Raw genomic sequence first — 27537 nt, 5'->3', positions numbered from 1 at the left:
TTACTGAACACATAATCCCTTACTCAATAGAAAAGCCCTCTGGCTTGGTTTACGCTCCAAGAAATTTTGTAGCATATCCATCCCATCCAAAGATCCTCCAGGTTTCAAAATGAGGTTTCTGTATTTCATCCCAGCCTGATAAAAGGTAAAACAGAATGTTAGTATTTCTTATCTTGCAAACTGCTTCTTTTCTGTATTTGTTGTGTATTTAAAAATCTACTTATGATTAAACACCTTCCTTCCTTCCAGATTTTCTTAATACCAGATCAGGATACAGCACAAGTATAATTTAGATCTGCTGGAAGAACTCAAGAGAGCAGAAATTTAAGCTATTCTTGAAGAAATAGTTTTTCTTGTGGTTTTACACTGTTTTGGGAACTACAGTCAAAACTTGTCTGGAAGACATTCTATAAAGCATAACACATGAACAATCTCCACGCAATCGTCAGTGATAGATTATCACCGTGACTGACTGGCAGGAAAAGGGAGCCTAACATCCATTCTCTCTTAATTGATGATTTTTCTTTCTTTCATCTCTGTTTGGAGAACAGAGATGATAGTTCAGAGACAGATCTATATACATTGAGGAATGACATGGCACATACACACATACTATGCACAGTAGTATATATAATATATAGAAACACATCTAACTCCCCTATTAAAGTACCTTAAAGTTACGAAGACTTAACTCAGGTTTTATTTTCAGGAAGAAACATTATTACCTCAGAAGGAATAGATTCCTTTAAAAAGAATGAACCAAGCTTCTGAGACAACAGTAATGAGGACTTTCTTAAACAAGAGGTCATATTTTAAAGAACATATCTGGAGAATTTTGGGTTTCTGAGACATGTCTATCAGTGAGAACATTTTATTTTGCATGCAGATACTTCTGATATTGAAGAAAACAATGTTCTTCCTTTTAGTCACTGTATATAGACGTATATACTTCCCCCACATGTCAAAGCTATGAGATTACAGGACCACACCACTTCCTGATAGCTGTACTGCAAAAACAAGCATAGGGCTTTTTAACTGATGGACTTCCATGACTTAATTGCATTACCAATTGCATTGTCTGAATTACAGCTGGAAAAAACTAGGTACAAAAAAAAAAAAAAATATTTACTGAAGCATTGCTTATACTTTGCTATTTGTGTTAGTTTCCTGAACATCAGCAGCAAATGAAGGTATTGTTCCTTGTAGTTTAAGTGTTGAGTAGACATGAGTCTTTGCTGTTGTCTCTCCAGAGCCAGCACATTGCTCAGTTTTAGGGAGACCAGAGGTTATTTCAGATAATGTGCAAGAATTGAGAAGTGTGACAACCAATTAAGTTAGAGTTACATGTTTGCTGAAGAATTTTTATAGATACAGTCTCTGAAACTAATTTCTATAACTGTTGCTCAAAACAGGAAGAGAGGTTTTATTCTAACAGGAAGAGGTAAGCCAAATTTCTAAAAGCCCTAGTCATAACACCATAACCGTTTTCCTTTCCTGCCGTTTTGAAGACTAGTCTAAATGTAGATATAATGAAATATGAGTAACTACAAAAATCGTACTGGTATCTGGTATTTGTTTATAAAAGATCATTTGTCCCATCCTGTGGAACTCTATTACACTTACACGGAATGCAAATAAGGAAAACAAGTTGAAAGAACCAATCTGAGAAGATAGCATTGCTCTGAAGAGGGAGGGAAAATCTCCAGTTACCCCTGAAGTTTTATCAGCAATTAAGCAAAGTGTGTGTGCACACATATGCTAGAGAGCGAGTCTCACACACACACGCACACAAATAATCATTTTTCTTCCTCACTTCCTAGACTAGATAGCAGGCTTCACATTGAAAGAGGCATTAGTTGCCTTTTAGCTGAACCATGGCACATATTCACTCCTAACATAATTAATTTATTCTCAAAGCCTCCCATACACAGACAAAGAAAATAAAAATGCCCACAAAAACCATCAGAATAAAAGGCACTTTCATCCCTGTCGTGGTTTAGCCCCAGCCAGCAACTAAGCACCATGCAGCTGCTCGCTCACTCCCCCTGCCCCGATGGGATGGGGGAGAGAATCGGAGGAGTAAGAGTGAGAAACACTCCTGGGTTGAGATAAGAACAGTTTAATAATTGAAATAAAGTAAAATAGTAATGATAATAGTAACAATAAAATAATAATATACAATGCAAGTGATGCACAATGCAATTGCTCACCACCCACCAATACCCAGACAGTTCCCGAGCAGCGATCGTGGCTCCCCGGCCAACCCCCCCCAGTTTCTATACTGAGCATGACATCACATGGTATGGAATAGCCCTTTGGTCAGTTTGGATCAACTATTCTGGCTGTGCCCCCTCCCAGTTTCTTGTGCATCTGGCAGAGCATGGGAAGCTGAAAAGTCCTTGACTAGCATAAGCAGTACTTAGCAACAACTAAAACATCAGTGTGTTATCAACATTCTTCTCCTACTAAATCCAAAACACAGCACTGTGCCTGCTACTAGGAAGAAGATTAACTCTATCCCAGCTGAAACCAGGACAATCCCTCAGGAGAAGTAAAGGTCACAGAGCAGTTCTGGCAAACTATAGCTTAGGGTTTTGACTATACAATCACTCAAAAAAGAGTTTTGAGAGTAGGGAGTAAAGCTAAGGGAAAAAAGGTCTGTGATGACACTGGAGGCATATGCGTGTGTCAGAACAGAGAACTGACACAAAGTCCCACAAGTCTGGCACCAGCACCCTTATCCACCTGCCCCAACTGCTGAGTTAAAAAACCCAGCAAGTCTGACCCCTCCCTAAATTTCATTTTTTAAGATCCATATGAACAGCATTTTATTAAAAAGTTATTTTATTCTCTTATTTAACTTGCCATTTCTTCTCTCCTGCTCTTATTTATGACTGACAACATTCCTACTGAATAAACAGGTATGCTTATTCTCACATGCACCTGTTATGAATCCCTAGCACTTCAAAATCAATCTTGACCTCCAAACATTTCATCACCTCTCCTCTCAAATTATACAGTTTGCTGCTTTTCTTTATAAAATCCCTTTGGGGTTTTATTGGCCTAACCATTGCCCCAGTTTTCTAGCCCCATCTCCTCTTTGGACTCCTCTCTTTGTCCAGGTCAAAGTCTAATCTTGTTTACTTTCTCCACCCTCTAGAGGGCGGGACAGTTCTAGAAGTTTTGGTTGCTGTGATAAGGAAAGGGAGGAATGAAGGCAAATTCCAGGAGAGGAACAGGAAAGTTAAGCACTTTCTACTCTCTCCTTTACTTCTCTCTTGTATACATTTACTGAAGGGATGAAATAGTGCTGGCTGCTGAATCCAGAAGACAGATAAGAGAATCAGGAAAACTGAAAGGTCTTGCCCATGATAGAACTGCAGCATCTCAACTCACAAGTCTAATAGTATAATCTCTGAAACATAGAAAAGGTTGCAGAGTTCGCAGGACTACTAACTACATCACTAACTATCCTTTCCTTCTGCTGGAGGCAGAAGAGGCTGAAAAATGACACAAGGGAAAAGCAGCCCAGTAGATCTAGAACCTGTCAATGATTTGAACTTCAAAAGCCACTCGGGAGAAAAACTAAAGAGGAAAAAATTTGCAAGTTATGCTGTGAAAGAGAAAGCTCAAAATAAATTCAGTTTTCTAAATAATAATAACTACATGAAAGTACCACACACTTGAGGTACTATTAATGGAGACAGAGCACCATTATCATACAGCTTTCACAGCAGAAGAATATGCATCTGCTCTTGCAATGGAGGATGTTTTTTCAGTCTAAAATTAAAGACGAAGGCATTAGACAATGCAACACAGTGTCTTAAAAGTCTCATAATATAATACTAAATATGTGACTACATAATAATTCTATTAAAGTCCAAGTGCTCCTGGAAATTTTAAGATTATTTTCTAAAGTAATTATTTATACACCTTTTTTTTTGTTGATCTGAACCTGATGGGTACAGAAGAAGTACTTGAGATGTTATACCTATGGATCATGATTGCAATAAATGTGGTTTCAGACAAGCTGCCACAAAAGTCTTTAGTAAAAAGTATTCATAACCTACCTTTGGATTCATTATTCCTTCTTGCTTAAAGCAGCTATAAAAAATGTCCATGGAAAACACTTCACTCCACAGGTATCCATAGTACTGACCATCATAACCACCTGCCAGATGTCCAAAAGTAGCTGGCATGTTTGTTCCTTGAAAAGTAAATTAACATTAATTTATTTAAATCTAATGCGGTTTCTTTGATGTATACAGTACTTCAACTTTAAGAATAAATTAATAAGGAATTTCTATCAACTACTTTGAAACTTCTAACATAAAGGGTCTGGGTATGCCTCAAAGTACTGGCCATATTCTGTTGACTACAAAGGAAGCTCAATTCATACATCCAACACAGATGTGACAGAACATCTAAAGTGGTATTCATGTCATGCCACTCTAAAATATAACCTGCAAAAGGTTAAGTTTTATATTTACCTTAATATTCCTTCAGAAGAGATCATTAAGATCACCCAAAGTTTTGAAGTAATTATTTCAGCTTCATAAAGTAGGTTCTTTTATAAACAATGACTCACGGTTTTGGTATGCCAAGCATTATTGGGAAAGAAAAGCATGTTTAATCAAACCATTTGGACATGCTGTATAAAAGCTTCATACTTACATACCTGGTGTGGCAGGAATTCCTAGAATCTCCACACAGTATTTAGCATATTCATCTGCTGGGTCAACAGATGGTTTTGTATGCAGTGCCTGGTCAACTTTGCTCAAAACAATCTGACGGAGGGTTAAAAGGCCTAATTGGGTAAGAACATTTAATTAACTAGCATCAAAGTAGCTGGAGTTTCTTTACCACCTTTCATTCAAAGATCTCAACATGCATCCTAAATTATTAGAATTTTAACCATGGAAAAAAACCTTGGAGTTACGTCATTTCCATCTGAATTGCTTCAGTTACAAACAGTTGAGAGGCATATTTTTAATAAAGGAATTGCCATTATAAGCTCCATCTTTTGAAATGTTATTTTCCTCACAGATCAAAACCAAAATAAAGCAGGGATTTTAAAAGCAAATTCAGTATTTAAAATCATGTTTTCAGCTGTCTTCACTTCCAGTATACCATTTCATTTAGGGCTTGCATAGATGGTAGGATCTATATCTACCCTAAGACACTTCAAAGAACAGCAAGAAATGCTGCTGCAGCTGCTGTAGGCTTTTTTGAAGAAGGTACAAGATACGAACCTTTACTCAGACAAAATGCTTTTATAGCTACAGCACATGTACAAGCCAGGAGGAGGACAGGGCAGCAGTATGAAATAAACAGCAGTGGCTTAATGACAAATTGTACCATAAATGGGTAAGACTACGATATTGGGGGAGTCCCGATTACGGGGACAGAGGGGTGAGAGTGACAGAATAACAATGAGATGATAGGTAATGACATGAGATTACAATCTTGGTTTGGAGATACATGTAAGGCAGTACAAGATGTGGAAGGAGAACTGGGACCTTAGTTTGGGAAGGCAGTATGTCTGCTAGGAAGGTAGAGAGCATGGGCTTAAGGTACTAGATTGAGAAGTTAAGAGGCTGCTTGAGCAATGCAGGGCTACAACATTTCTGTCTGGGATATGCTACATACGTTCAGTAAATCTGCAAACACCTTTCATGTCTCTCAAGTGTCACATGCATCAAATGTAGATGACAGCTGTAGAAAATCTGATGCTGTATTCATGCACAGCGCCTGCCCTGGGCTACCAGAAAAAAACCCAACAGAAAACCCAGGACCTTCCCCCCCCGCCCCAATTTTAAATGAGCAAAGCTGGTAGGTAAAAAAGTCATATGGAGAGGCATGCTAAAGTATGTTAGTCCTGTGGGTAGCCTGGAAAATCAGAGCTGCTACTGTTCCTGCAAGCAGTGGTATCTGTCATCATAGCCTTTATTGATGGTGGTACCCACACAAATAAACCCAGAAAGACAGTGATAAGTATACACACAGAAGAAATGTAAGAGGCTTGTTACGTTTGTCTTTAATGTTTCCCACCAATTTTTTAGATGATATATTTTTATACATACACTGTGGCGAGAGAGGGCAGAGAGATACCTGTATTAGCCAGTCTAGAGGCAGCAAGTTTCTCAAGGAGAGTGTCTCCAACATGGCTCTCATCTTTATAATGCTTTGACATTTGCTGTAGTGGTTCTTTTTCCCACACCCAGTTCTCAAACATCTGTGAAGGTACCTCTACAAAGTCTGTTTCCACATTAGTTCCACTAAACCTAGCAAAATCAGTCTAAAAGGAAAAGCCATTGTATTAAATGAAATAGAAGCCAGGATTTCTAGCAGAATATAAACTTTCAGATGCCAAGATTTCAGTGTTAATCACAGCAAAAGGAATCATTTGAACAGGTCAATAATAACAATAAAGAATAATTTTAAAGAAAGGAGGGCAAAAATTCAGATATAAGACTATTACCAAACAAGAAAATAGATTACTCAGTAGTTATTTACTGCGTTCTCTACTGGTGTGAAACACTACTTCAGTTTTCTTAATATTATTGATTTTTACCTTTTAGGTTATGACAGCAATACAAAATGTTTCCATGCTGTCTTATGGCAATTATATACTTTGTAAATTGTTATAAAATTTTGTTATATTACCTCAAAGTAAAATAATAAACTCCAATTATACACTTATAAAATAGTTTGTTGTATTAGTCTACTGCACTGATTCAAAGATTTTACTTGACCAACTTATCCTATTAAGCTTTGTCCTGTCTTCATTCATAAGGCATATCATTAACATATAGCAAAATTTTTTGAGCCAGTAATACATGGCCTGAAATAAATGAATCCTAGCAACTTTATCCATGAAAGGTCTCCAAATCTCACACAAACACTGATAGAAGAATCTTCCTTCTGAAAGCCAAGCACATTAGAGCTTTTTATTTTTTACTTTAGTATCATCAATCACTTCATGTTTGAAAAGCCCCCCCCAATTTTGAAGAAAAGTTTTGTACAGTTAAAAATCTTCATTAAAATATATTCAAAACACAAAATATTTCTAAAAAGAAACAGTCACTTTTGAAAGACAGTTGTTCGAATGCCAACAGAAATCATTTGGTCTCACTCCACACTTGCCCTGTAATAAGTCTACCTCCTCTTGCCAGCCCAATTTTATTGTTCTTCCCTTCTCAGGAACATTCTAACAAAACATTTCAAGTGCTAAAAGAAAAAGAGAATTCTCAGTTTCCCAAATGCCTTCTCTAAGAGGTGTAGATATTCTTAAGTTCCATCCTCCATCGGGGAATAGATGCTCACAGAAATACTGTCTTTTTAACTTACTTTATTGAGGGGTTACCAAAAAACCCCATGTATAATATAGGACATAATATTGAACTGACAGCTATGTCACATGCATGTATTTTTCTCTCATGCCTTCAGAAGAAGAGCAGAAAAGGAGAAAAACATTTGCTTTCATTTACACTTGTGGGTAACTCAAATCCATAGTTGTAACAGGCAGGACTTTCTTACTGTACTTGCTGAATAGCAGCTATGAAGAAAAGCTAGGAAGCATCATCTGGGAAGAAATGGTGATAGAAGTGGCTAGAGCAAAAGGTAAGAGGAGTGCAAGAGTTTGTTGGCCTCCAAATATCCTCATTTACCCATACACAAGTGCACCATGCTAACAAAAAATATTAAAAGACATTTGGTTCAAGATACTTCAATAGCTCTCCTTCCCTAACAGCATAAACAGATCCCCTCCCTGCCCTGATAGCCCACTTTCCAGCAGAGCCCCAGTACATTACAAGGAATATCAGTCTCCAAAAGCTGACCTTTACCAGTAGCTCACAGACTCCCACCCAGTCCGATTCACCATACCCTTTAAATGTCAAGTTTTAACACGCTTAAACAAATCACCATATGAAACATGATAGTGCTTTGCACACACAGATCCCAGAGGGCAGGATGTTCTTACATGGGACTAGCAAGTTATTTTCAGCTGTGCAAATAACAATTTACATAAAATACAACAGCAGCAAGCACGGTAGCTATGCACACAGAAACCACCTCAGCAGTGGGAGAGACAACTAAAAAGCCGGCTTCCCTGACCTGTGTGCAATTCCACAGCAAGTGAAGTACATATGCATTGGAATTGTTGGCTTGGGCCACCCAGAAGGGGCTCTGCAACACCCAGGCACATCCTTATTGTTTATCAAAATGGTGCAGTCAATTTTATACCAATGCTGAATGTGTGTCATTTATAGACACCTTCTATGTAGTTTAAAAGAAAGAACAGGTTTTATTTCTCAATTTTTGAGCTCAGAAGCACCTGTCTTAGGGTGAAGATGATCAAATAATCATATTTTTTACCTTCAACATGATGCAAAAATATCTAAGCTAGTCTAGCTACTTATTCTGAAGTATGCTTGAACGTCATTTGTTTAATTCTGGATTTAATATATGGATTTCTATGACTTTGTTTCTTTATTCTGCAGTCCTTTATTCTGCAGGATCAAGGTCAAGAATTAAAATCTAATGTGTGTCATACTTCTGATTTTATTATTTGGTACTTGCTTAAAAAGAAGATGAAAGCAGTGCTACACGAAGTCTGGGTTTGTAGGTTATTACATTAATTTTTTGGTGAATGAATACTGAGACTTGTCTCTCTCTCTGAAATATAAAATTTTCATTAGGCCAATAATAAATTTATCATCTGGCAGAATCAATTTTACATGTAAGTAAAAATGAAACCAGCAATTACACAACTTCATTGACATCTTGATGCAAAATCTGCAGACTAGCTTTATTTCTTTCTGGTCACTGTGAGAACCCTGACTGTCAGATAGGACAGCAGAAAATACAATAGCTCAGGCAAGACCTGTTTTGTGCTTTTGATGTTAAAGAGTGATAGCTCTCAAGAGTACTAAATGCCAAAATGATGCACGTGATCTGGATTCACAAATCATCTGCACTCCTAGGTACAGCAACCTTTTTTTGCTTGTAATATCTAGCATGCTACTAGAAGTAATAAAAAGCCCTCTGACAGCTGTAACAGAAGCCAGCCAGCACTGAGCACCTTCTTTACCTTACACATGGATCTATTCACTTGTCACAGGCACCTGCACAGTGCAAGTGCAAAAATATATGTTCCTGTGAAAATATTTTTCATAAGAAGGTATATTCATTGCTGTAGTTTTACACAAAAATTAAAAAAAAAAAAAAAACCAACCTGCCACTTCGAAAAAATAACCAAAAAACTGCATATATACTTTACTAAAATCAGAAACCACCAAAACAGACTTATACCTTGCTTTGAGACAGTGGAGAAAGAAATAAGTCTTACACTGGAACTGAAACATTACTAACCTGTGCACATATCTGATGCATTACATGACCAAATTCATGGAAGTAAGTCTTCACTTCATCATGTCGCAGCAATGATGGGCGATCTGATGCTGGTTTTGTGAAGTTGGTTACCAGAGCAGCTACAGACATCATTCTGCTGCCATCAGCGAGAAGACAGCCAGGTTGGAGACCAAAGCATGCTGCATGCCCATACTTTCCCTCTCTGTGTAAGAAAATATATCAGACACTATCTTCAAACAACAAGCCTGCTCACCAGAATGGCGAAGCCTATTCAAGAACAGGGACAATCAGTCAGTGTCTCTTTAAAGCTTTACACAAAGAAATTACATCTTTTCATGACTTCTAAGACTTACTAAGTTTAAGATCCTCTTAAGAGCACAAGGGGGAAAACCCCAGTACTTAAACTGCATCAGTTTAAGATTCACAGCAGCATTTACAAGTATCTGATTTTTATTCAGATACTGAAAGTATACATACATCAGATGTCAGTTGTATTTTAAACTACTACTGTAACAGGAAGGACTAAGTTCTGTCCTCTGAAGCAGTTATGTTTTCTTCCATTACAGGAGATAAAAGAATACAGTTTACTGCATTTTCAGTGTGATCCAAAAGTTTAAAGAAAAATTATTTTGAAATTTTTGCCATAAACCTAGTAGTTAACTGGATAGTTAAGTCAGAATAGTCTTAATAACAAATAGGTTCAGCAATTTATATGATATGCAGGAAGGGGGGAGCAGGCAAACAGCTGAAGGAGATAATGTGCCTATCTTAAAAAGAAGAATTTATGTACTGTTGTATTGACTAACCTAATTTTCTTAACCCAGAGAAACCTTAAATCAATTTGTTTAAAAAAGGCTATCAGCCAATTTATAAATTGCTAAAGAAGAATTTAAAAAAAACCCCAAACAGTGATAAAGCAGTCAAAAAGGACTAGCTAAGAATAAATCCTGTCGAATCAGTCTACTCTCCTAATCTTTGACAGAACACAGATGATGCTGTAAATAGCTACCAAGAAAGCTGAAGAGCTACAGCAATCAACCTGGAAGTACATTTCAAGGTGTGCTCCACAGGAATCTATTCTTGGTCCTGATCTATTTCATATTTTCTTCAGCAGTCTGGACAAGAGAGTACAAAATACTCAGATAAAGTGTAAAGAGGAACTGGGAGAAACTAGGAACACTTGGCAGATAGGAATATAATTAATCTGAACAGACTGGAGTAACAGTTCAACATAAATGAAAAGTAAACCACGGTATTACAGTTAGGAAGGAGAAAAGTTCATAGAGACAAAAAATTATGGACAACTGACTAGATAGCAATACTACAGAAAAATAACAAAGTAGTAATGCTTCATAAAATGAATATAAGCAAGAAACGTGGTAGTACTGCAAAAAAAAAAAAAAAAGTGTAAATAATCTGAAAACAGTCCAGAGGACAACTTAATGAACATAGTAATAGTCTTGACAGTGGAAAAAATATTTACTTCCAAATGCATTTAATTTCAACGACACCAGCAACCCAGTAAGACCAATTCCATTTTAAACACATAAGTAAAACACTAAGTCATAATTACCTGGGGTGAAGGTCCAAATAGAACTGCCCTAACATTTCTCCTGTTGAATTATCCTTTACTGTATAAAGAGTAACGCTGTTGTGCCAAACATGAGCACTTTCTACTCGCTCAAATACAAGTCCCAGCAGCTTCTGGTAAATATTCAGTAAACCTTCTGTAACAGCCTCAATTGGGAAGTATTCCTTCAGCTTTTCTTGATCTATGGAATATTTCAGCTCTTCTGTTTTGTTCATATAATAATGAAGATCCCATGCATTGATTCTTCCATCATAATCAAAGTTTCTTTCTTTACATTCCTTTTTCTTCAAATCTAGAATGAATTCCCTTTCTTCCTCAACCAATGGCTTTAGCTTCTTACTCAAGTCATCTGAAACAAAGATTGCCTTGGAATCAACTTCTATTTTCCTTACTATAATGTGTATTCCTATAAATACAGTCATAACTTTAAGCACACGCCCTGAGAGTGGATACTAGAGTTTTCCATTTGTTTACTAATAGCAAGCAAACTGTCTGCTTTCTTGTCTTAATGAGTTTTAATTGCAGGCATGCTATAAATAATACAGGAGTCCACACAGGCCTAGCAGTACTGTGAAGGGTTTTGGCAAATATAGAGTTTTTCGAAGACACCAGAAATGGAAAGTAACACTAGACACTTTTACTTGAAGCCTTTGATTTTACTGCATGTAATCTCAGTCCTCTTGATGTGTTTCTGCAGAAACAACCAAAGACTACAACTGCTATTAGTTACTGGAAGTGCAACACAAAATTCAAGCACTACTGAATTCACGCACTGGCTGATGTAGTTGCCAAGCCACTCTCCATAATATCTGAAAAGTCATGGCAGTCAGGTGAAGTCCCCAGTGACTGGAAGAAGGGGAGTGTTGTGCCCATTTTTAAAAAGGGTAGAAAGAAGGACCCTGGGAACTACCGCCCTGTCAGCCTCACCTCTGTGCCTGGGAAGATCATGGAACAGATCTTCCTAGAAACTATGCTCAAGCACATGGAGGACAGGGAGGTGCTTCGAGACAGCCAGCACAGCTTCACCAAGGGTAAGTCCTGCCTGACCAACCTAGTGGCTTTCTATGAAGGAGTGACTGCATCAGTGGACAAGGGAAAAGCAACGGTTGTCATCTACTTGGATTTCTGTAAAGTGTTCGACACAGTCCCCCACAACATCCTTCTCTCTAAATTGAGGAGACACGGATTTGATGGGTGGACTGTTCAGTGGATAAGGAATTGGTTGAATGGTTGCATCCAGAGGGTAGTCAACAGCTCAATGTCCAAATGGAGATCAGTGACAAGTGGTGTCCCTCAGGGGTCCGTACTGGGACCTAATATCTTCATCAGTGACATAGACAGCGGGATTGAGTGCACCCTCAGCAAGTCTGCAGACGACACCAAGCTGAGTGGTGCAGTAGATGTGCCAGAAGGACAAGATATCATCCAAAGGAACCTGGACAAGCTGGAGAGGTGGGCCTGTGTGAACCTCATGAGGTTCAACAAGGCCAAGTGCAAGGTCCTGCACCTGGGACAGGGCAATCCCCACTATCAATACAGGTTGGGGGATGAAGAAATTGAGAGCAGCCCTGCGGAGAAGGACTTGGGGGTACTGGTGGATGAAAAGCTGGACATGAGCCGTCAATGTGAACTTGCAGCCCAGAAAGCCAACCGTATCCTGGGCTGCACCAAAAGAAGCGTGGCCAGCAGGTCGAGGGGGGTGATTCTGCCCCTCTACTCTGCTCTGGTGAGACCCCACCTGGAGCACTGCGTCCAGCTCTGGGGCCCTCAGCAGAAGGAGGACATGGACCTGTTGGAGTGGGTCCAGAGGAGGGCCACCAAAATGATGAGAGGGCTGGAGCCTCTCCTATGAGGCCAGGCTGAGAGAGTTGGGGTTGTTCAGCCTGGAGAAGAGAAGGCTCCAGGGAGACCTTATTGTGGCCTTTCCATAATTAAAGGGGGGGCCTATAGGAATGATGGGGACAATCTTTTTAGCAAGACCTGTTGTGACAGGACAAGGAATAATGGATTTAAACTAAAGGAGGATAGATTTAGACTAGACATAAGGAAGAAATTTTTTACAGTGAGGGTGGTGAAGCACTGGAACAGGTTGCCCAGAGAGGTAGTGGAGGCCCCATCCCTAGAAACATTCCAGGTCAGGTTGGATGGGCCTCTGAGCAACCTGGTCTAGTTGAAGCTGTCCCTGCTCCCTGCAGGGGGGTTGGGCTAGATGATCTCTAAAGTCCCTTCCGATCCAAATCATTCTATGATTCTACTTTTTCTTCCAAGACTTTTCAAAACAGATTATGACCTACTTCTAGCTAATGTCCTATAAAAGAACAAGAGATTAAAGAGTTCTTGCCTATATGATGGCTAGCTTCTCAACTACCAAAGCCACTGGATATTAATCTCTATGATGCCAATTTTTTCCAATACAGTTTTTCTTGGACAAGAAAGGGTCATAGCATTATGAATCCAATATACTGAATATAAAATATTTAAGCTCACTGAAACTCCCATAAAGTACATACTGTACTTATTCTCTTGTAAGTATTTCTGGACTACCAGACACTTTTTTGTTCCTTAAGAATCCATGTTAATGTTCACTATTGGTATCTAGAGTGTAAAATTTAGGAATTGCTACTTCTGTTTCTAGGTAGCCTGTAAGGCACTATATGCATTTACATGACTGAAATACTGTTTGCAGCTCGTATTATGCTAAACTCAGATTATGTCATAGGACAGAATGCTTTTCTTCCTAGCCATAAGATCGGCTTATGAACATTGATTTAAAACATAAATATATATGAACAAAGCAGAGATAATAATACTGTCATGCTTGTAGAAGAGGAGATATCAAAAGAACTAAATTAACGCTGACAATTAATTTGATGAACATTCTCCCTCTACAAGAATGAAACATGACATTTATGAAAAGTATATGATCTCATACTGTAAATAGTTGAAGTCACAACAATAACTGCTAAACTATGAGGTGTGTTGGCTTCAAAATAAATGAAAAACACAGTATTATATAAGCCCATTTAGAATTGCAAAAACATAATGGATAGAAAAAAGTCCAAACTACTTAAAGTACCCTTAAAAAAATCAGGTAATTCTAACATTTAATTATAAATCAAAATTAAGTGTTAAGTTCATTGAAAAAAATATACGGATAATTGGTATTGCCGAATATGGAGCTGGGCTCACACCATAACAGGAGAATTGCGACAGAATTACAGGTGAAGGAAGAGGTGCATTTGAACCTCTTTATTGATGTAAAAACACAAAAAATCCACCACCAAACAGACTTTATTGCTGTACTAAATTAATTTGGGGGGTTTATTATGCAATATATCAATATACAATCTTAAGTGGTGTTAGGACACATTAATGAAGGAACACATACTATTCTATGGAACTACGTAATTCCAGAAAGTAGAGGGTAACTCTATGCACAAGAGAGGGCCCACTAAGGTCAAGAGGATGACTATAAATTTGTAAACTGCTCAGTTTAAAATTTTCAAGATATCTCTGTTTTCAGATCAAATTCCATTAGAGGGCTTTTGAATTCCAAATTTAATCTATCATTCCAGATTTAATTTTTTAATTCAGTTCATGGAAGTTGCATCATCACATACTGTAATCTTTCATTATAATTACTGCAGTTGCATCAGAAAAAGACACTAAGGCTACAGATGCACAAAAAATTTGAGCTTACCTAAGGGAATGAAAAGCTGCAACTGTGACACAGCCTCTTGAACTGATAAAATTGCTTAGGCTGCACATGTTATTCTAGTTCTAAATTAGGATAAATGCATTTTGGGGCAGAGAAACACATAACCACTTGCCTATACTGGCTGTCACAAAGCAGTTATTTTCTGATTTTTGTCTTGTGCTTCCCTGTTTTGGAGCAATTGCATTTGTACAGCTATGGTCTAAAAAAAATATATGCCAGAACAGAGGCAACAGAGAGTTCCTTTTCTATCTAAACATGATGGACAATGTGACCCAATTATGTACTTAAATGTATCTTGGCTGAGGAGCCATGTTGCCACACCAAATATAAAATTATTGTTTATAAATAAGAACAAACCTAAGAAGGCTGTTACGTTATCTGTGCTCTTTGCAGTGTTTACCTCCAGGACAAAGTTGGCATGTGCATTATAACCGAGAAGCTCTGCCACTTTTGCCCTTAGTGGGAGCAATTGCTGAAGAATTTTTGTGTTCTCCTAAAAAAGAAAGGAGGCAAATTTGTAAAGTGAAACCAGAAAATGCATGTTACCAAAACAATTATCTGAATAATATCTGTAATCATAAGAAACAGCAAAGATTTAAAATTAAACGCTTTAAGATATAGATATAGAATAATGTAAGTTTAGCTGGATTCTTGTAATTTTTTTTGTCAGAGCATTTGATTGCAGGTAGCTAGTTTTACAGTCAATCTGAGTCATTACTCTCCCTATTATAATTTATCTGTTTTAATTAATCAAAACATATACCATTTCCTTTTAGGATAATAACAAATCTTTGACTGTTTCAAAGAGTTTATTTCCTCTATCAATCATTTAAATGTGAAAAATAAGAGGGAAATGGCTGACAGCAGGCTTAATTGCTTGTCAGTGGCAAAGACAGACTGCAAAGCTATTGTGCCAATGTTCAAAGGTTGTTTGAAAATTTCCCTCTTTTGCCACTGTGACAATAGCAGTCAGAGAAAGAGATCTGAAACACCAAAAACCCAGGCCCTGACCTAAATGCAGTGGAGGATCCTTGAGAAGCTGAAAATGTAACTATTAACCTCCAGTTCTGCAAAGTGAGATTTCTCAGGGAAAAACCTTTTTTTTCAAGCACTAGGTTTGAAGATTGTCCCACAGTTTTAACAGCAAATCTCTTTACGTGTGCTGACTTGCAGAGTGTTCAGTTCCTGGTGCCATTTCATCTTCTCTTGTACTCTTCATGTTTCCCAGCACTTCAAGTACAAAAGCTCAACCCTGCCATTGTTCTCTAATGAACGGTTGGTACAACTGCCTGAATGACACTTCTTCTATCCTTTCTATCCTTTTCATTATTTTTGTACCTGTCTAGGTGCCTGGTCTCGTCGGTATGAAACCAATTCTTTGTGAAATTATTTATTCTTTTTATAAGGCATGTTTCCAGCTATTTTTCAGATAATTGAATGAATCTTTTATAAAAATAAGGGGTTTTTTTAGCATCGAATTAAAATTCTCATCAATATGCAATGTGTTAATTTCACATTTAATCACCTGTATTTCATAATTAAAACGTGGCTTAAATAACCCCTCTCATTCTGAAGAATCCCAAAGTACTACAGAAGCTACAACCAGACGTCCTTCTCTGGGAGGAAAGTGCCAGTAAGCAGCTGCAGAACACTGGGGAGAATTTTGGCAAAAGGTCAAAATCCTCCTTCTATTTAGAGCACCACTGAAACTTTAAGATACATACACACACAGAGGGTGATCGTAAACTTCTAAGGTCTTTAGACATCAGAGTAAACTGGAGCAAGGAACTGTTAAAGATCACACTGGTAAGTTTTGCTTCCATAGTACTAGACAACATACAGAACTCAAATCTAACATTTGAATGTCTAGCTCCATTTTTCAAGTCTGTCATTACACTGTAGAACAGTCAATATACGACATACCTCTTTGCATCTTGAGTTAAAGGCAGATTCCATTTTTCTCCTGGTTTCTGAAATGCAGCACTTCTTCATGACAGGAAAATAGTGGGGATACTTTAAAGTAATTTTATATTTGTCTCCCTCAGTCTTCTCTAAATTCTTAATAAAGTCATCAGGAAGGCCTTCTATGGAACAGAATTTAATAAACAATGTTTACCAGAATTACCTACTCCCCTCTCTTTTTCTGAGATTGTTGCATTTATTTTGCTGCAATCTAAGCTGACATCAGAAATCTCCATGGAAATATAACCCCTCTTTTTACAACTATTTGCTAAAACTTTTTCAAATCACAACCAAGCAAAATAAAAATTGGAAATGCTTGTGAGCAAAAGAGAAATATGTAAGGCTACCAGATAAAAACTGAATATGACATGAAAAAAAAATCTCTGGTGTTATTAAAGCACATTTTACACCATGCCCTTCAGAGAATGAATCCCCAAATTCTCTGTCACATGAAATCTCTAAATCAGTTTAAATGATTGAAGTAGCTAAAATATATTGCAGGACAGAAAAGTTTTTCTAATAATCACAATGAATGTAATACGCAGGGGATTACCTTATGGTGGAGAACTGCAAAAAGAAGTAGAGAAAAGTTATAAAAAAAAAAGTAGGAGAGATATGCTAACTTGATGCAAGGCAAACACTTCAGGAAGCACAAATCTATGAAAAGATCATAAACACCTGCAAAGGGTAATTCTAAACTGACTTTGGGGAAGGATTAAAAAGGAAACAGAGAAGACTGGAAAACAGTCAGAATTTCACTAATCTAACCATCATTCACTGGGCAAAACCCATTACTCCAGTAAAACTGGCGGGTTGAAGAAATGGAAAGAGCAAGCATACTACTCACCAAGTTCTTCCTTAGAAAATACAAGAAATGTGTTTTCCTCATTCAGGTTTTTGTTGAAGTCTATACACAGCTCACTCAATTTTTTCTTCATCGTCTTTATTTCCTGTATCGGGTATAAACTGAACTTAGTGGAAAAAGAAAAATCAAACTTGGGTATTACTATCCTCCACATGAATAGTTTTTCACTTTTTCCAGCTAGGCTCTCTACTAGCCGACAGTGAATACCAGCATTGAGCAAGTAACGCACTGCAGGTAGCGTCATACTTAACCCCCTCTCAACCTCCCTTTTATCTTTTTTCTGGTCCTGAGCACTATTGTTGCCAATGAACCCTGGGTGGGGGCTATTGCTCTGACAACATTTCAAATGTGTTCTCAACTCAGAGGGGACTGAACACATAAACATGTTCTCTGAACAGCATTATGTGCTAACATTCAATTATTTTCTTTTATTTGAAAAGCCTAAATTACAATTTTAAGTGTAAAAATATCCACTAAAATCAATGAGAATCAAGGGAGTAAAAATGCATGCATCCTATTGAAAAACACTTCTTTGGAACTGTACGGGTATGACAAAAAGAAGAGAATACCCACACAAGACAAGACTATTCAAAAACCTTTTTTAAAATCCTGATATTCACCAACCTGAAACATTTTCTAATATAGCTCATAGCACGTCTCTATCCCTTACTCTCAAGTTCACATAAACACGGTAGTTATCAGTAGAAGAGTACACATGAAACACAAAACTTGGCAGAAACTATCATTAGTCAAGTTTGTACTTAAATGTAATTCAACTATTGTCTCCTTATAAAGTATTTCAAAATTCTTTAGAGGCATCAGTTGCCCTTAAGCAATGCAAATACACATGAAACTGTTCCCACTAACTGAAGGATGTCAATGAAGAATGATTATTTTCTACAAAGGGTAAAGCCTATTCAAAAGTCAAAAAGCGAGATAGTTATACAACATTACTCAGAATTTAAAGACAATTATGTCAACATCTCAGATGCTGGCAATTTTACTTCATGATTTTCAGAAGTGACAAGTGCTTTTATATGCTTGAGCAAATCCTCCCTTAATGGAGCCAAAATTCTCAGCACAGCTTGTGCTCCCTTTAAGCTACCTCAAGTTTTTTTACTCAAAATGCTAAAATCTTGGACATATTTTAAAATGTCTTTGCAACAATTATACATACTTCTGAAGGTTGGACTCACAAATAACATTTTTGAGAAGTCTCTTGGCTAGGAATCTATCTAATTTAGGCATTCTCTGTAATCAGAATACATAACAAAATTATTCCAGATAGGCTTCTTTTACTCTGGAAGTTTAAGAGAGGTGATGCATACCACCTCTATCCACTGAGTACTATGGATGTCTAACAGATTAATTTAAAAACCTTAAGGTCATTGACATCTGAAGGATGGATCTGGAACTAAGAACAGTTAAGATTAGAGCAGTAATTAAGCAGGTCCAAAAGCACAAAGTCGAAATGTATGCTTAGTACAGCTATACAATCATAATTTCATCCCTTCAACAGTTTGTCACCTTTGCTTTATAAACTAATAGTCCATATTTACATTCTGCACTTCTTTAGGAAGATGGAGTCCGTTTCTTTTTCCCACTTGAACTGATTTCTCTAGATATCGCTTTGTTTCAGGCTTTACATTTTCAAGATCGCAGGTTTGCTGAAATGACAGTATAAAATAATTGAATTTACAATATGGTCTAAGAAACATACCAAACATTAGAAGGGTCTGAACAGAGCTGTTCTTTAGAACAGCACCACAGTAAAAAAGGAACATCCTGGATTTTAGTGTGAAGTACTTTCCAAAACCAGTTACCTTACACAGTATTATTCTTACATTGATGTAGCATGGTTTTCAAATAATTTTCTTTTACCAAGTATCTCATCATGCTTCATAATGGTAAGCTCTTTTAGTTTATAGTACAGTGCACTTAAGCTTTTTCTGTAGCAATAGCTTTCTTATACATACTTGAAGAAAATCAGTGCTATAAGGTAACTCTGTACCTTAAAACTTAGAAGCATTAAAAAAAAAAAAAACAACCCAAGAGATTAGATGTGTCACTGAAGGTTATCAGATGGCATAAAATTTGAGCATACGCATCTTCTTTTTCAGAACAAATCAATCAGTGACAACAAATAAAACAGTATTTCTATGTCTGGTTATACCATTATGAAGATTCTTGAATGGTTGCTTCCTAAAGCAACCACAATTAGGAAATAAGACACTGGTTGTAAGAGAACATGGGTCAGTTCTCTGAGGGTCTTCCTTCAAACTGACTACATCATAATTCAGAAACTTGCCATTTTGTCCTAAATTGAAAATAATGCTGTACACATTCTAATTTTATCTTCCCTCATTTAAAGTGAACATTTAAAAAAGGGATTAACTTACAGTCCTTGTTAAAAAGGACATACTCTATATAAGGTCACCCTCAAATATGAAGCAGTTGGAATTAGCTCTGACTTGTCTTAACAACCCTCTCATCAGCTTACCTACATACAATTAATTCTTGACTAGCACCTCTGAAAAGTAAGGACGTTGAAACATGCAAATTTTATGAAAGTGTTACACAACTGCATACAGCTGTCAACTAATGAGCTGCCAGCACAAATTACCCTAGTTGTATTCCAAGAGAAAAGAAATAGAAATAAAAACTCTGAAACAGATATTTTCCCAGCTGTCATTTAAAAATAATCCACACAACACCACATAAACAATGTCTACTCCCATGAGCGCCCTGCGTAAAGGATTAAAAAAATCAGTGAAAATTGGGTTTTAGAACCATGAGAGAGCTTAGAATGGTTTAGCTTTGTTTTTACTCTGCAAAGTCTCAAGTCCCAGTAGCATAATGCTACAGCAGGACTGCTAAGCATTAATTAGGTGGGCTTGGTAGTGTCGGTTAATGGTTGGACTGGATGACCTTAAAGGTCTTTTCCAACCTGGACGATTCTATGATTCTATACAATTGTGCCTAAAACTCTTATGCATATACCAATAGTCTATATGAAAGAATTTCTAAGTCCAGTGAAAAAAATCACAACAATCACTTCACTTTGTGATAAACTAACTTTTCTAAGCAATACGCAGATTTAAGTTAGTTTACGGATACTGTCATATGATTAATGATGAATATTTTTTCTTTTTAATGTTATCTGTTTACAGATAATTTTTAAAAGAATCCATAGACTCATGAAAGGATGATCTAACTACTATAGGTCACCACAAAGATAAAGTCAATGATGATTAAGCTATGTGATTGCATAGTGTACCCTTATGCCTATGATTTTTTTGCAGAAGTTGGCTGTCACTTTTAAAAAAAAAGGATGTAAATGGTGGAAATCTCCTTTTGGGAGGAAAGTAAGTGAAGAAAATCATGCCCTATGTCCTCTCCAAGTCAAATCTCACATCTTGATCCTTATTTGTGATTAATGCATAAGGCAAGCCACACAGAGTATTTCCCAACATGAAGATAAAAAGCATGCTATTACCTACCCTACTCCCTGCAACACTCAGGCTTCCTGCTCTGCTTCTGGCAGAGAATACTCCCTGAAATTCTGCAGCTTCATGAAGATCTTTATGCTACCAAGCACTACATTTAGGAGCATCAGTGCTGTGATATTGAGTACAAAAATATTTGTAACAAACAGAATTTTCACATATTGTTTTTCCGCTGGACAAGCCACAATTTAACAGTTCTTTTTTCTGACCTGAGACTAGTGTGACAGAAAAAGCACATCTTCAAAACGATAGGGCTGAAAAATGCAGATGCTACTACATTAACATTTGTATTGTGCTAACTGTGCTGCAAGGCTCAAAAATAGAAAGGCTGAAAAAAAAAAATGGAGTACTCTTATCTCTATAAAAAGACACTGCTTTTATAACAGTTAAGGACAGAGGATTGTGAAAGGTCTCACTGAGTTATTTAGGCATTGTGAGGGATCTCCCTGCCCCCCCATTGGGCATATGGAACTGTCATGTTCCTGAAAATCTCCTGGGTCCAAACCCAGCAAAGATTTTAGGCACAAGAAGTGAATTCACTAACACTAATTTTAAGCCCTTAAAGACAGTGAATAGTGGCTCCTTCTAAAGCTAAGAAATACTCTTTTGGGAAAAAGGAGGAGAAAAGTAAGTTAGTGTTCCTCATTCTTCTCTTGATGACTATACATCTCTCCATATACTTCAAAAGAAATCAATGTTAAATAGCTTCCAGTCTTAATATTAGCCTTTGTGAAGTTTATCTGCATCATAGACGTGCTTAAGATAAGGATGATACACATTCAAAAAGACCTGTCAGTTCTTTAAGGATAAGCAAGCATATAAACCCTCACAGGCACAGGAACCAAGGGTGCTCTGTGGTCATCTCTGAACTTCAGTCTGGTCAGGATGGTCTATGTCATCCTGTGTTTCTTTGATGAACAATTTCCACAACAGAGGTGCTAATTTCAAATACACTACACACCTGAAATTTTGGAAGTTTCCAGACCTTTTAGAATGGTCATTGTTGATGATCTTATATACCATTTCATACTTGTTTTGGACAACCACGCTACCTTATTCCATGAAGAAATCTTCAGGCAGAATAAGAAACAAAACCTACTTAGAATATCATGAACAAAACCTGCAGCAGCTGTTTACATCAGGCTGAGTTTCCTGAGGGCATGTGGGTGGAGAAGATTGGCAACATTCTTAAGCATGCCTCTGCTAGCCAACGTGCAGATGTTAGGAGCAATAAAATTTAAAATTATAGTTTCACTACCAAATTCACCTTTATCCCAAGTTTTGGACCCTAAAATAAAAGTTTCTAAAGAATAAGATCTAGAGCATATTCAACAACATAAATTTATACAGGAATTTCCCCTAATGTGTGGGGAAAGACTAGATTATTTTCAGTTGGGTTTTTTTTTTAATTAAATACAAAAACCTCACACATCTTCCACCATCAACAGTTCTCAAATAAAGCAGAACTTAAAGAATACTAAACAGTTGTTAACTTGGAAAAGTTTAGTCCTCGTTAAAGGGAGCAAAAACATTCAGGAAGTCACTGAGATCAAGCAGAATTACATCTTTTAGTGGACTGACTGTATTATAAATAACGTAGGAGTGTGAGGGCTCTCATTCTCCTCACTGCATTTTAACCTGACCCCTGTGCAGGATCATGAAACAGAATTCATATACCTGAACTATTAAATCCTCAGTGAGGCCATGAAAAACCTGATTTAATCAAAATGTTTTACTGGCTCATTTAAACTGATAAAATGATTTCAGCAAAGCATTTCTGTTTGTAGAAGTCCTTTTTTTAACGTGCTCCTGGAACCTGACTTTTCAACTACGAGTTTCTCACAGGAAAAAGCATTAGAAATTTAGTAAAAATTAACAAGAACTTTATGATTCGGAAATAGCAAGACTTGATCAGTCTGGCACTATTGGCAATTTCACATCTGTTCTACAGTAAAAACTGCTACTATTTTCATAGTTATTATGAAGTTGATATATGCTCAGAGGTTGCATCTCTGAAAAACTGGTATTAAAACATGCTTGCATGCTGCAGTGAAGCCAAGAAAAATCTCTAACAAACATAAATGGAAATTGAAGCAACAATTGTAACTTATAAAAGCCAAGTACAGCTGCAAAGGAAAATGCAGTAGGAAAGCACCAAAAGATTAAAAAAAAAAAAAGTTTAAAAGAAAGTAATACTAGCGAATAACAGCAATCAGTTTTGCACTAGATACTATCAGAAATTCCTGTAAATTAAAAACAGACAGATACACAGATATGGCAGATTAGCCCTAAATGTATCTGTGTATAGTATACTGGAGGGTGGGGAAAAATCACAGCAAATCATAAATATGTATCAAACCATTTAATTAATAGCAACAGAGCAGGGGGAAAAAAAAAAATCAACATAAGTCAGAGGAGAAAAAAAAAATCAACATAAGGCACTATCTGCCAACACACAACAGAAGGTCCTCAAAATGGGCTATTAAATACCTCCACAAACATATAAACAACAATACCCAGCTAGAGGAGAACACTCGAAAATGTGCCTAGAAAACACAGCAACAGAAGACAATGGTACTGGAAGGCACTTTAATAAAGTGCTGCAAATATTATTCTGGTTCCCAGTCAATGCTGCAAAAAGCACAAACAATTACTCCAAGACACAGGGCTCCAATATACTATCAGCACCACACGAAGCTTAAAAATCAGTGGGGTTGAAAGGGAAGATTCACATCTGAAGCATTGACCAGTGTATATATTTTAGTTTTCATATTAGATAGCTTGCTTGCATTACCTTTAAATTGCACTTTTGGAAAATTATTACTAAATGCCACTAGATGCATTTGAACAAAAACAAATGTTCTTCCTGTTTGAGCTACAAAATAAACAGTAAAAATGAAGAACACAAGACACCTGTAGGTGCTCAATTAGAAGGGAAGCTAAACAGAAATACAAAAGGGATAGAAACTAGTTCAACAGTAAATGTATCTTTTGACTTAGTTTTATTTTGAGGCTTAAGCAACATAGGAGGAGGATCATACAATGTAGCTATCTATAATTAGCAGATCAAAGAGGTAATTTCAGAAGTCACTCCCAGTTACATGTTCTCACTACTTTCATAACTTAAAACTCAACTTTAAAATTTAAAATTTTTAGCAACTTCTATAAAAAACAATTTTAGACACAAATTCAAAAGCAGTATAAGCCAACCTAAATACATTGCTATATTGCCTTTTTTCTTCCTCCTCACTTGGTGATGCTCTGGGGAAACCAGTTCCGGCAGCTCAGCCAACATAAAATAATAAATTCTGTTTTTCCTGATGGGTTTCCTTCTGCCAGTTTAGCTTCCTTGTACCAGCTCATTGGAAGTTTAGACAAAAGTCAAAGCTATTGCAATGGAGAGAGAACGATACACACACCTAGACATGAGAGGTAACGAGTGGGAGCACCAAGTTACACTGGCTTACGTGTTTATGGAACCACAGCCTTTTTGTATAGCTGTGTCACACTGGAAAGATTTGACTGGTACAGACACAGGCGAAACACACACAGTCATGGGGATCTTGAAAAGTGCTGTAGATACTAACTTCTTTAGAGAAAGGTTTTTCACTGCTGTAATTTTACCTATGTTTCCACAAGTTATGCAGATATCATTGTGATTTACCTGCAAATAAACAATCTTCTGAAACACATCTTCTCTCATGCTCATCTCCACATCAAAATTAGAAAGCTTTTTGTCAGCTTCTGTACTTGCTAAGCGTACCTCTTTGTCAGGTGAGACATGCTGGGGAAAATCCAACATGCTTCTTTCCACTGTTTAAATAAAAGGCAATGAACACTTAACACAGAAGGCTAGAAACACTTTAAGGATATGGAACTCCCCCCCCCACCCTTCTGATATTTATAGAAGACATAAGAAACAAGTACCAAAGCAACCTGACATTTCAGATCAGGCTTGAAGCAAATACAGTGATAATGTAAAAATGAATAGGTGAAAGGACAAAACCACACACCATTATAACAAATAAACATTTTACAGAAACTATCTATTACCCAAGCCTAATTATGTCATCTTCTTACTTCCACAAAATCAGCTGAAAGTTGTATAAATATGATACATGAAATTTGAAAGACAAGCCATTTGTAAGTTAAGACTGACATTATTTCATAGCTGGCACAAATGCTTCCATGTTAGCATTTAAAATGAAAAGCTCTTGGTCTTTCAAACAGGCCCATCTGTCCTGAAGTTAATTTTACATTGTTATGAGAACAGTGTCAAATCCCCATCTTCTCTTCTGTGTTTAAGGAGAAACAATAAGGCAAACACAGAAGATGCTATCTATGTATTCTGAACTTCTAGAGATCAGAAGCTGAGTTATACTACTTTTTTAGAATACACTTTTGAGATTAAGTAAATCCTTGATCATTTAAAGAATATTGCATCTCATAATGACATTGAATAGAAATGCTAAAATAGAAATGAATCCTTAGACCAGCTGAATTACCTTAATTCAAAACCAATTATAATTTCACTCTGCTCCACCTCCCCAAAAGCACATTTTCGAGTAATAACATTTTAGGGTGATTTAAAGCTTTGTAATTTTATGTAATCTGAAGTTGTTTTATCAAACCCTGAGATACTGTCAGCCTTTCAGAAACCTTTGCAATGCAAACATGGGCACGTGGTTCTTCTTCAGGTCCATAGAAAACTTTTTTCCCCCCCTCCTGACCTCATGCCAAGATGTTTCAAAATGATGAAGTGAGTTTTGGCAGTTTCCAAGTGAAGTGTAACGCCTGTTGTCATCTGTGTCTTTTCAGATAGCAAGTTCTAGTTACTGAGGTAGGTCTTTCATGTACATGTGAAAGGGACACACAGGCCTTAAATATCCAAGGTTCTAATGGAAGTCTTGCTGTGGTAATACATCCTTATCATATGCCATGGGCTGTTTCAAAGGTAAGTCATGCTAATTTCACATACAGCTTTGAAGATTAGCATTAAAAGCTTAAATATGACCCCCTACAGCAACAGTATGTAGAGAAAAAAAGTATATCTTGGAAGATGCAAGTCTTGCTGGTTATGCTGAGAAGTTGGTGGCCACTATTTTCTGAATTAAACATAGATTTTCCTTCTAATTTAATTTAAAGCAGAGAATTTTATACCTTGATGAAAAGGCTTACAGTGTTTATGAAATACATTGGTACAATTAAAACTGAATCTGACAGGAAGCTGTTCAGATGAAGATTATTCAGTCTTTCTGCCAGCATCAATTCCAGTCAATTCACTGGATATGCCTAAACTGTAATTCTAAGTAATGTGAAAGCCAGACTAATACTACAGTACAATCATTTGAGCTGCAGGCTGCTCTTTTTTTTTTTTGCTAGGTAAAGATTTTGGTCCAAGCCAAGGTGGCTGTTTTCAGCACTTCTGTTGCTATTGCAGATTCTTTTTAGAGGATTTAAGAGAACCTGGTATTTTATTACACTGACTACTTTTTGAGAGTCATGCAGCCACCATCTGATAGGTTTTTCAAAACAAAGCTACCCGACGCACATATTTATTCTTCCCATCTCCTCTGACTGACAATTATTAACAAATTAACTGAATGACCTGTGTTTGGCCATTAAACTCATGTATTGGCATGTCTTGATAATTCATTCAGAACAATCTAGATGTGACTGCATGACCAACACCTCTCCCTGGATTCTTCAAGGCCTTGCAGGCCATAATATAAAGGTAAAGCAGTCTTCTTTCAAAAAAGCATTCAAAAATTCCCCATTCTCAACCACCACATTTTCTCCACTAGGAGCTTACAACCTTTCCATTGTTTCATTTGACTTGCTTGTCACAGATTCTGCAGCATCTGAAAAAAGTACTGCTTATCAGGTTTAAATGTACTAGGCATACCACAGACGCTGTAGCCTACACTGTTCCACATTGTCCCCTAGTGGTTGTACACAGTTGGAAAAGAAAATGTGACTCTATGGAGCTTCACATGCAAAAAGAAAACAGGTGACCAATACAGTTCTCTGGATGAATCGGAGATCAACAGCTTTGCTAATCCTTATTTTTGTCTCTAGAATAAAGCAGCCGAACTTTGTGGCTGATCATGTCACATATTGCTGAGAGGTCCTGAAAGATTCTAATGACCAGAGGACCCTTGAGAGGCCTTTACATATTCTACACTACAACAGCATGGATCAGAATTGCAAGCAACTAATATCTTTTCACAATGATTCTTTATGTGCAGATGGAATGCTTTATGGAAAGAATCACAGAAAACATACACTAACCTGCATATTCCACTTCTATATCTGCCAAGGCCCGTACAGTATTTTCATGTGTTACTTCTCCAATATCAAGCATCCCGACACTGTCATATACATACTTTGTCTTCCTGATCAGTTCTTCTGTTCTTGTTCTAATTTGCTCTGGTGACAGGTCCCATCTCAAAAGGTTTCGGCCTGATGCTATGTATGAAGAAGCCTTGAGCTGGCTAGTAATTTCTGCTCCTAATGTCAT

General features: G+C 37.0%; 1 protein-coding gene across 1 annotated transcript; it reads right to left on the bottom strand.

Moving 5' to 3' along the window:
• NLN (neurolysin) lies at positions 1 to 27537 on the bottom strand. Its single transcript, XM_075726465.1, has 12 exons — positions 27309 to 27537; positions 24682 to 24830; positions 19071 to 19178; positions 17494 to 17596; positions 16608 to 16768; positions 15042 to 15177; positions 10949 to 11315; positions 9376 to 9577; positions 6112 to 6298; positions 4679 to 4807; positions 4071 to 4207; positions 1 to 135 (listed from the first exon to the last, which is right to left on the bottom strand). The coding sequence occupies exons 1-12, from the start codon at positions 27535 to 27537 to the stop codon at positions 1 to 3; spliced, it is 2043 nt and encodes a 680-aa protein (XP_075582580.1).

This window comes from Pelecanus crispus, chromosome Z (genome assembly GCF_030463565.1).
Source record: "Pelecanus crispus isolate bPelCri1 chromosome Z, bPelCri1.pri, whole genome shotgun sequence".
NCBI classification, from domain to species: Eukaryota; Metazoa; Chordata; class Aves; order Pelecaniformes; family Pelecanidae; genus Pelecanus; species Pelecanus crispus.
The sequence above is the reverse complement of the archived record's forward strand: the minus strand, read 5'-3'. Positions and strand labels throughout refer to the sequence as shown.